Source organism: Rhipicephalus microplus, unplaced genomic scaffold, assembly GCF_043290135.1.
Source record: "Rhipicephalus microplus isolate Deutch F79 unplaced genomic scaffold, USDA_Rmic scaffold_31, whole genome shotgun sequence".
Classification (NCBI taxonomy): Eukaryota; Metazoa; Arthropoda; class Arachnida; order Ixodida; family Ixodidae; genus Rhipicephalus; species Rhipicephalus microplus.
Window position 1 is genome coordinate 609,616 of NW_027464604.1, and position 11,004 is coordinate 620,619.

General features: G+C 46.1%; 1 protein-coding gene across 1 annotated transcript; it reads right to left on the reverse strand.

Moving 5' to 3' along the window:
- Positions 1-299: 299 nt before the first annotated feature.
- LOC142786756 (uncharacterized) lies at positions 300-8,723 on the reverse strand. The gene is made up of 4 exons (XM_075884389.1): positions 8,589-8,723; positions 7,836-8,108; positions 1,399-2,352; positions 300-314 (listed from the first exon to the last, which is right to left on the reverse strand). Exons 1-4 carry the CDS (start codon positions 8,721-8,723, stop codon positions 300-302), a joined length of 1,377 nt encoding a protein of 458 aa, XP_075740504.1.
- Positions 8,724-11,004: the final 2,281 nt, after the last annotated feature.

The window sequence follows — 11,004 nt, forward strand, 5'->3', positions numbered from 1 at the left end:
GGCTCCATGATGAGCATTGTCCTGAATTTTTTGAACCGTTCTATGCTTCATGTTTATAATATCACGAGAAGTAACGTGTTTTCCCGTTTTCCTCAGAATGGCATCCTTTAGTTCTTTAGGTTTCACATTACAAGAAATCAACTCCTGAAGTTGCTCCTCGGGACCTATTTTATGGTTGTGCACACCCACTAAATTTACAACTTCATAATAGGGCTGTAGAGAAACCCGCAGCGCAAGCTTCAGTTCAACGTTGCAACCTGTACAGTTGAAGCGTTGATTGGATCGAATATTTTGTCCCCTCAGATTTGGATGCCCTGCGTGGCAACAGACAAATTTAACTCGAACATAAGGAAAGTCTGCTTTGTTTAAATCTTTCTCAGTACACAATGGGTTTTTATCTGATTTTTCAATACGCATCGGATGGAACCATTCACTTTTCCATCCTTCAGCTAGCTTTAAACTCCTTATAAGTGCTGAATGTGCTCCCTACAGAAAGATTTCCTCCACCTGTGCAAATATGGCTGTGTGACAATTTTGCTGAAGTTGCTCTGTGCTCACCACGAAGTGTGGAAGCGCTGGTGTCAGCTGCATTGCTGCCCTTGCAGAGAACCACACCTTCTGACTGGGGGCTCACCGTGGATGTTACGTCGCAGGCGTCGGGTGGCCCACAGTCAGAAGGTGGGCTCTGCTAAAAAGCAGCAGAGCACAGTGGCACGGCAGTAGGCCCAGTCTTCTTCACTTTGTGGTGCACACTCGCACCACTGACAAGAGCAGGAGAAACTGGTTTCTTGTTACTGTGCCCTGTCCTATTTTCGACTCAACCCCCTTTTCTACATGGGGATCACCACGAAGTGTGGAAGCGCCGGTGTCAGCTGCACTGCTGCCCTTGCACAGAACGACACCTTCTGACTGGGGGCTCACCGTGGATGTTACGTCGCAGGCGTCGGGTGGCCCACAGTCAGAAGGTGGGCTCTGCTCAAAAGCAGCAGAGCACAGTGGCACAGCAGTACGCCCAGTCTTCGTCACTTTGTGGTGCACACTCGCACCACTGACAAGAGCAGGAGAAACTGGTTTCTTGTTACTGTGCCCTGTCCTATTTTCGACTCTAACCCCCTTTTCTACATGGGGATCACCACGAAGTGTGGAAGCGCCGGTGTCAGCTGCACTGCTGCCCTTGCACAGAACCACACCTTCTGACTGGGGGCTCACCGTGGATGTTACGTCGCAGGCGTCGGGTGGCCCACAGTCAGAAGGTGGGCTCTGCTCAAAAGCAGCAGAGCACAGTGGCACGGCAGTACGCCCAGTCTTCCTCACTTTGTGGTGCACACTCGCACCACTAACAAGAGCAGGAGAAACTGGTTTCTTGTTACTGTGCCCTGTCCTATTTTCGACTCTAACCCCCTTTTCTACATGGGGATCACCACGAAGTGTGGAAGCGCCGGTGTCAGCTGCACTGCTGCCCTTGCACAGAACGACACCTTCTGACTGGGGGCTCACCGTGGATGTTACGTCGCAGGCGTCGGGTGGTCCACAGTCAGAAGGTAAGCTCTGCTCAAAAGCAGCAGAGCACAGTGGCACAGCAGTACGCCCAGTCTTCGTCACTTTGTGGTGCACACTCGCACCACTGACAAGAGCAGGAGAAACTGGTTTCTTGTTACTGTGCCCTTTCCTATTTTCGACTCTAACCTCCTTTTCTACACGGGGATCATCACGAGGTGTGGAAGTGCTGGTGTCAGCCGCACTGCTGCCCTTGCGCAGAACCACACCTCCTGACTGGGGGCTCACCGTGGATGTTACGTCGCAGGCGTCGGGTGGCCCACAGTCAGAAGGTGGGCTCTGCTCAAAAGCAGCAGAGCACAGTGGCACGGCAGTACGCCCAGTCTTCTTCACTTTGTGCTGCATCCACACACCACCGACAAGTGCAGGAGCGCGCACAGGGTGCCGTTTTACTTGAGCGAAAACAGTCACAGCTGAAGCCCTGGTGCATGCCACTGCAGTTATTGGCAGCGAAGGGTACCCATGAGCAGGGTCTGTTTCTGTGACCTTAGGTGTCACTGACATCGCACTGTGACATTGTAGGGTAGCAGAATCAGACTTCCGTGCAACGTCCGACCACATTTCCTTGCATGGAGATGCAGGGGCTACAACAAGCATAGGGTCTGTGGAAAGAGCTGGGAAATGAGTTACATTATTCCAATACTGTGCCAGCCCTTTTGACTGATCACTGTACTGGAATCGAAGCTTCTTGTGGTCCTTTTCTTTCTGGTGCTGCTGCTGTAATGCTCCATTGTGGCTTGCCTCAAGGTCCTTGCTTGCTTCCTTGATGGCTGCACGTAGCAGGCACCCCAACAGCTGGAACACAGAAGAGCACATTTACAGTTGAACCCCACCATAACGGAAGCCCCAAAGAATGAAGTTGTCATAGCAATGAAGAAATATAACGTCCATGATGAACATTCATTGAGTACAAGGTGTTTGCTCTCTCTCAACAGCGAAGAGATTTTAAAAGCACTCCCAAAATACATGTTAGTAATATGCGACTGTTTTAGACCCTTAAACTAGGTGAGAAAGTAGATGTAAAAAAATTGCAGCGGCGCTCATTTCACAAGTCGGGCACTTGGGTATTTGCCAAAAGGCATTGGTGCAACCATTGCTGTTTACATTGTTGGACAGTGATGATAGCAAAATGACTTCTTTTTCTTCAAAAGAAGACTTTTTGCTAATGCTTCTGTTGGTACAAGGTGTTTGCTCTCTCTCAACAGCGAAGAGATTTTAAAAGCACTCCCAAAATACATGTTAGTAATATGCGACTGTTTTAGACCCTTAAACTAGGTGAGAAAGTAGATGTAAAAAAATTGCAGCGGCGCTCATTTCACAAGTCGGGCACTTGGGTATTTGCCAAAAGGCGTTGGTGCAACCATTGCTGTTTAGGTTGTTGGACAATGATGATAGCAAAATGACTTCTTTTTCTTCAAAAGAAGACTTTTTGCTAATGCTTCTGTTGGTAACTATATCAGCACATGACATATACTGTGCCATAATTTCGATAGATGTTCTGTAGACTGCCTAACTTCTTGCTGATGTGCTTCTGTCCAAACGCATGCCAAGACCTCACAGAAATTGCTTACGTACAGTGTTGTTTGGCATTTCAGCTTCAATGGAGCGACACCAGGTGCTGTTGGTCTACATGACTTTGTGTGAGCTGATGCCGACCTGATCGAATGCGAGGAGTTCTGCAATTTTCAGGTAACTCAGAAGGCAGCCACGTGACCCAAAATTTTTTCTCTGAGAAAAATTTTACCACTTCACTATTTTAAACACAGTGCTCCAGCAAGATTTTTTTCCAATACATTTAAGACGGTTGCCAAAACGGCTGGGACGTTCGATGTATAATGATCGAATTACATAAATGACTTGCAGAATTTTTACTTTATATATCAGACATTGCTGCCCTGTTTTGGAAACAAGTAAGGCATATCAGACATCTCATTTTCAGTATTTCAATTAAGAGAATAAAATGGGCTAACATGGGTTTGATGAAATATGATCTGTGTTCATAACAATAACAGTAACAGTAGTATTGATCTTTCCTTTGATGCACAATAGGGAATTCACATTTACACCAGATGCTTGTCAACTCATGGCAGAGATAATGCACATAAGGGAGGTAACCTCACTGGCCTCCTTAGTAGTTCTTGTCAGATTGCTTATTCTGCACTTCTGAGTAAAGGAGCTGCTGTTGCATAAAGGCTGTGCACCAGTGAGCTTACCCGTTGGCGCCTCTCAAATATACTGTGGTAATGAACACACAGTAAAACCCGCTTATATCATTGGTAGCCGAAGTCGCAAATAGTCCCACTGCACGCGTCATTTCACTCTAATCAAATCATTTCGGAAGGCTCTACATGTGCAAAACATGATCAACAAGCAGCCGCTCGATTCCGACGATCTAAGCATTTTATTTTATTTTTATTCATGATATACTGCGAACCATTTAAGGTCCAAGCAGGAAAGGTACAGCAAGTTCAAAGGTAAAATAAAAGTACAACAAAGTTACAACAAAATTGATACTGTTACACACGAAATGTAAGAAAAACATAGCAATCACCATCAAATTATACTCGTTTCCAGAGGGCTGAGTACACCCACTGCAACACAATCCATAAGCAAAGCACCAAACTCTTAGGCACACAACAAATTGTTAAATCAAACAAGTATTGTGAAAGCCAGGAAACACAAGGCGCATTTCATGGTGAAAAGGAAAGAAGAGTAGAGTTTCGGGGCAACAAATTCCACTCAGAGATTGATTTCGGGAAAAAAGAGTGTTTGTATAAATTAGTTCTTGCGAAAATTGGCTTGATGCTACAGCTGTTTTTGTGACGAGAAGGCCTGGAAGAATCCTTTACCATGTAGTTTTCTGGCTTTATTTCGAGTTAAGAAAAATACATTAGACGGAGTAAGTTAAGTAAAGCAGCTCGTCGTCTGTCCTCAAGAGGTTCAAGATTTGCCAACTGCAACATCGCAGAGGGGGATTCGCGGCGTCTATACCTACTGTAAATAAAACGGGCTGCCAGGCGCTGAATTTTTTCTATCTTTTGTATATTGCTCTTTGTGTGAGGGTCCCATACTACGGAGGCGTACTCCAAGGAAGGCCTTACCATTGTTTTGTAAGCTTTAAGCTTTAAGGAACTGGGGGCATTAGCTAATCGATGCTTTAGAAACCCTAGTTTTTTACGTGCGGAAGAGGACGTATTTACTATATGGGTTGTCCAGTTGAGGCTTGAGGTAATTGTAACACCCAAATATTTATATTCTTCGACTTGTGTAATCTATGACCCTTTTATCTCATATTTAAAGTGAAACTTGTTGATTTTGTTGGTGATACACAAGTGAGCAGTTTTTTCTAGATTAATTACCATGTTCCACTCGGAACACCAAGTTTTCAAGTTACCGACGTTTCTGTTTAAAACTTGTTGATCTGCCGTTGAGTTTATGACTTTGAAAAGAATGCAGTCGTCTGCGAACAGTTTAACTGATACGCTGGTATCTATTGCTTGAGCCAAATCATTAATATAAATGTTAAATAAAACAGGACCGAGTACGGACCCCTGCGGTACTCCGGAAAAAACGTCTAAGAAACGCGAGCGCGAGCCCTCAATCTCTACGTATTGTTTTCGGTTTAGTAGGTAAGATGTGACCCAATTTGTTATATCTGAAGGAACGCCAATTGACTTCAGTTTATTTATTAATTTTTTATGGGGAACTTTGTCGAACGCCTTCGAGAGGTCAAAAAAGATCACGTCAACCTGGCTACCAGCATCTAGAGCCTTCGCAAATTCATTAATTGTAGTTCATAACAGCGTAGTAGTAGAAAGACCTCGTCGGAAACCGTGTTGGTGCTCAGTGAGAATATTTTGGGATTGAAGAAAGTTATTGAGGTATTTTGCGATAATATGTTCCAGCAGTTTACAACAATGACAGGTGAGAGAGATGGGCCGATAGTTACAAAAATTGAGACGGTTACCCTTCTTATACACAGGAGTCACACGTGCAATACGCCAATCATCAGGTATCGCACCAGACGAAACGGATTTCTGCAAAATGACTACAAGGAACCTGGCTAACAGTGTAGCATAGCGTCTGAGAAATGCGGAAGGGATATCATCAGGGCCTGTCGATTTTTTCGGATCCAATCGCAAAAGCAATTCTGTGACACCTTCCAAAGAAATCTGAATGACACCACAATCATCATTTTCACAAACAGCCCCGTTTAAAGGATCTGACGTTGAAAACACACTTTGGAAATACTCGTTAAACACCTCCGCCACTTCTCTTGGATCAGTAAGTACCCGATCACCCTTGGCGATTTGATCAAGCCTCGTGCCACCCTTATGAGATAAAAATTGCCAAAATTTAGAGGGACTTCCGGATACAAAACGATTGAGTGTCACATTAAAGTAGTGATCCCTAGAAGCAGCTAATTTGGACTTTAATGTAGCCTGTAAATTAGAAATGTCTGCTTGAGCAGCATTGGAACGTTTCCGCAAGCGTTTTAATTTGCGCTTCACATGAATTATTTCTCTATTTATCCACGGATTCGTCCTGCCAACTTTTTTCACTTTATCTGGAATAAAATGCTGGATACAGAAATGACAGTGCGCTTTGAACTTTGTCCATAATGTATTGATGTCATCACTATCATCAAACAAAACAATGGCTTCCTCGAGATAATTAGTTATATTTACATCATCTGCAGATGTGTACTGCTTTATAGTAATAGGTTTGTATTGGGGTGGGTTGGATTGGCGTGGGAGCAATGACGTAAAGTATACCAATTTATGATCTGAAATTCCCTCACAAATATCGGTGGTAATGTCAGTTATAGTTGAGGAGCACAAGACGAGATCTAGAATCGAAGACGTACAGCTTGTCACCCAAGTGGGAAGTAAAACGGTTTGGGTCAGATTAAACGCCAAGAGCATGTCCAGAAAAATTTCAGAATTCGGTATGTCTGTTGGGCCGCACTTTAGCGTTTCCCAATTAATACAAGGCAGATTGAAATCCCCAACAACTAAAAGAATTTGGTTGCGATACTGATTTAGCTTGTAAAGTTTTAACAAGAAATCTGGCTCAGCATTGGGCGGTCTGTACAGACCTACGACGATGATTTGGTTTCGTAAAAATTCACATCTGCAAAGCACACTTTCGTGGTCGACATCAATCTCGGGCAATTGATGTGACGGCACACCACTTTTGACAAGAACTGCAGTGCCACCGCCCCTTGTTTTGCGATCCTTACGATAGCACGTATATGAAGGCGGAAACACGCAACTATCTCGATCGTCAGGGTGCAACCAGGTTTCTGAAATTACGGCTATGTGAGGATCATAGGATAGCAGAACATGTTCAAACTGTTCTTGTTTGTTCCGCAAGCTCTGTGCATTGAGGTTTATCAAACGAAGCCGCTTGTGCGCTAAGGTTTGCTCGTCATTGTGATGTCAATCTTCTGAGCGCGCAGCGCTGCGCAACAGTTGTTTACGGTTTTGATGCTCGTCCCATACGTAGACGTCATTATGGATGTAAAGCTTATCATAAACTAAGTACGCCTTATCACCCTGACTTCTGTTGTCCTTTACTGTTTTCCAGAGCCTTTTTCGTAGCTGAAGTGTTGCTTGCGAGTAGTCGTGAGATATTGATACACCCGAATCTTTTAGTATGCTACACTTCTTGAAAAGCAAAAGTTTTTCGTTGTAATTGTACAACCGCACAATGACCGGCCTTGGGCGTTGTTCATTCACCCGTCCAATTCTATGAATGCGCTCCACGGAAGTAACTGTGACCTTTAGGGTGTCTTGGAAAACTTTAGAAACAACTTTGTCTTCCAAAATTTCTCTGTTTTCGTCTGGTCCTTCCGGTATGCCGAATACGACCAAATTATTCCTTCTTGAACGATCTTCGTAATCGACAAGCTTTTTGTCTTGTTCTGTCAGAGCCTTTTCTACGCGCTGTATTCTTCCCTCCAGTTTCTTTATTTTTTCTTCGTTCGCCTTTGATACCTTTAATACTTCGTCTAGTTTGGAAAGTTTTTTGTTAATGTCTGAAAGTATGGTGTCGCGTTTATTTTGTTCCTCTTTAGATTGTTTTAGTTCAGCTAGTATACTATTTATAAGTTCCTCAAGATCTGGACCAGGGTTGCTCTCCACATCACCACACAGCAAAATCGTCAAGACAGACCAGCAATCGTCAACAATTTGGACACATTGCCGAGGGCACGGCAGAATCAAAAGAGCGTAGCAACTAGTACGGACAGATGAATTAGGGGTGTGAAAACTGACCTGCACGACAATCCATGCAAGCTTAGACATGTTGTTCTGAAGAACGTTGCCGTGCCCTCTGAGGCGGAAGGCGAAATCTTGGTGCTTTATACTCGGCTCCACTGACGTCACCGATGACTGAAGCCAACGGCGTGGTTCACTGGAGACGAGGGTGCGTAGCTGCGATGTCGACGGTGGTTTCCACGTGCCTGGAGCGCGATCCAGTGGCGCATGCCCAGAGTGGGATGGCCGTCCAGTATCAGGCAGCGGACCAGGCTTGACAAGAAGAAACACCTGCACGACAATCCATGCAAGCTTAGACATGTTGTTCTGGAGAACGTTGCCGTGCCCTCTCTTATGCAACTTATGTTCAAAGGTCGTCCGTGGACCTGCAGTGCCAACATAACGAATTAACTCTGGAAAAAACGAAAAAGGCCGTAGCGGAATGCCGCTAACTAAATACTCCAACGTCCACGTTTACGTGGCCTTCACCGCGCGGTACCACATTGCGTGGAAATTATATGTAGGACGACTATCACAGCTACACACGCCTAATTTCACCTAATTTTATCTTTCGCGGGCGCTTTCAATGAAGCACGTGCACTGTAGCGCTGCAAGCACGCTTACGTTTTCTTGGAGGATTGAATTCGTATCTTCTAAATGCAACAATTGCAATATGTGTCGTTGACTCGTCGCTAACCCGTAACTTTGATCGTCCGCAGCCGCTACCGACTAGGCAGCTAGCCCCTTATAACATCCACATTAATTGCTTACCTGGCTAACATGTTTCGTTGGGTGCACGCCGTCAGCCTTCAGCATTCCCATTAGCTCGCATGTGCCGTCCACGAAACCGTAGCCGTTCTTGTGGCACAGCGCCTGCAAAATGGCATTCGTCTCCCCGGCATCCATGTTGAACGCCTCCAATTCTCCGACAGACAGCGCCCACTGGCACTTGCGCAAACTCGCTTGTCTCGGCAGAATTGCAGACACTACAACACGGATTGACGGATTGACATCAAGAATTCTGGAGATCATTGATCGGAACCTGGCAATCGGCACGAGGGGTTCTTCACCGACATTGTTAGTGCCAATGTGAAGAACGACCACGTGCACATCTGCCAGAGAATGAGCAATTAAAGAGAACAATTTCTCGATCCGCACACCGCTGAATGAGCGAACCTCGACATGTGTCCTGGAGCTCAATGTGAAACACCCTGTGAGGTACTTCAACATTGAGTCTCCGGCAACGAGTGCACGGGTCATGTTAGGGTTGGCTTTTCAGCAGCTGCACACGAACACTTCAAGCACACTTAGATAGAGAAATAAATGCGAACAAGCTACAACGCGAAAAGTGCAACAGAATTGACAGGCACAACTGGAAGATCACATGCAATCTCCAACACGATACGGTAGCAGAATCCGCCGGCTGTCAACGGTTAGAATGGTCCGCACAGTCAACCGCACAACCAACGCCGACTGCGTTGACACAACTGACCACCACTGAACAACGAGGGCAGTAGGTCCGTGGTTCACCTGCACCAATTGGAACCAGTTCACGACTGTGCACGCGAAGTTCAGAAATTGTGCAGCGTGAGTTCAGCGGTGCAGGCACAGCGCGACCCCCGGAACGAATGACGATGAGCCAACAGTTCACGCCGTACAGCTAACATTGAACGATGGCGAACCACACATGTGGACAGTTTATGAGGCGCAAACTTAATGGCGAAACACACCGCGTTTGAAGAGGCGGGTATGAAGCCTAAGCCACCTACACTAAAGTGCTGCATCGTCTGCTCAGCTGCACATGCGACTGCACCAAGCCAGCACCATCAGTGTAGGTGGTGCAGGAAAATCTTGAACCAGTGCTGCCCCTCATCTGCACCTTTTGAAACGAATGACAGAGTTAAAAGGTCGTCAATGCTGCACCGCTGAAACGAATGACAAAGTGCAGCACCCTGTGATCTGGTTCACGTGGTGCAGGTGAATCGAACGAATCTAGTGCTCGGGAACAAAGTTCCGAAATGAGAGCTTTTACCGGTATGCTTTCTGTGCGCGCGCCAAAGGCGGGCGCAAGGCAGTATGGGAAGGCGAAGCGCAAGCCGCTGCAGGGCTTCGGCCGCCGATGTTTCGTCTGCTCAACTTGCACCCTTGCTTGCAGCGCGTGGGAGCGTGTTGCGCTGTTGCAGCGCGTGCATGCGAACACGTTGTTGCAAGACTAACGCGGGTTTGTGAGTACGCAATGTACACATGCCGATAAATCCACCGACAATAGACAGGATGCAGTATATTTGGTTCCTAAACGGGGGATCAAAAACTCCTTAAACAGAAATGACTGTGCAGCTGGGCTGGGTCGTCCGGTGCTTCCTTGGTAATTTTTCATGGCAAATTCTGGTATCTATGCGGCGTCTGCATTATGGAAAAAGCAGCGTTAGGTGTCAGTGAAAATTCCAGGTATGAGCTAGCCGGAGGACGTTTGCACCTTTATGTTTTCCTTGCGGCACACAGCCCTTGCAGGAGCGAAACAGGCTATCAATACAGAGTTTCAGTGCGGCGGCTCCAAGTGGCTTGCGTACATGAGCCCTTGCGTTCTTTTGTATTCTCCACAGGTGTGGCGGTGAGTTCAAAGACACGCAATAGCATGCGCGTGCTACAGGCAGCTAGGGGTACCCGACATTAAAACGCGCGTGTGCACGCACGCGCGCGCCCGTGTGGATGCGGATGCTGCTATCGGGCACACACACACACACACACACACACACACACACACACACACACACACACACACACACACACACACACACACACACACACACACACACACACATATATATATATTTCATGACCTTTCACTGTGTTCAAACTTTGCGCACCAGCAGATGGATGTGAAGAATCATTGTGGCTGACAGCGCCAAGACTCATTCATAGAGTATAAGTGGACATGGCGCAATGCGCAGTGCTTTATAAGCGCTGTGCCATGTCCTATCGTGTAGCTCGACAAAAGAAATACTGAACGCTGCATGTAACAGCAACGCGCGTCCTCGCGTCATGAAAGCATGCATGCAGTTCCAAGTGCATAAATGGAACGAATTACCGCACATGTGAAGAGCAATACGAAAAGCTCTTTCACAGCATGCAGATTATCAACAAACAGCCTTCTTGTGATTGGTTAAACCTAAGAAAGGTAATTCAT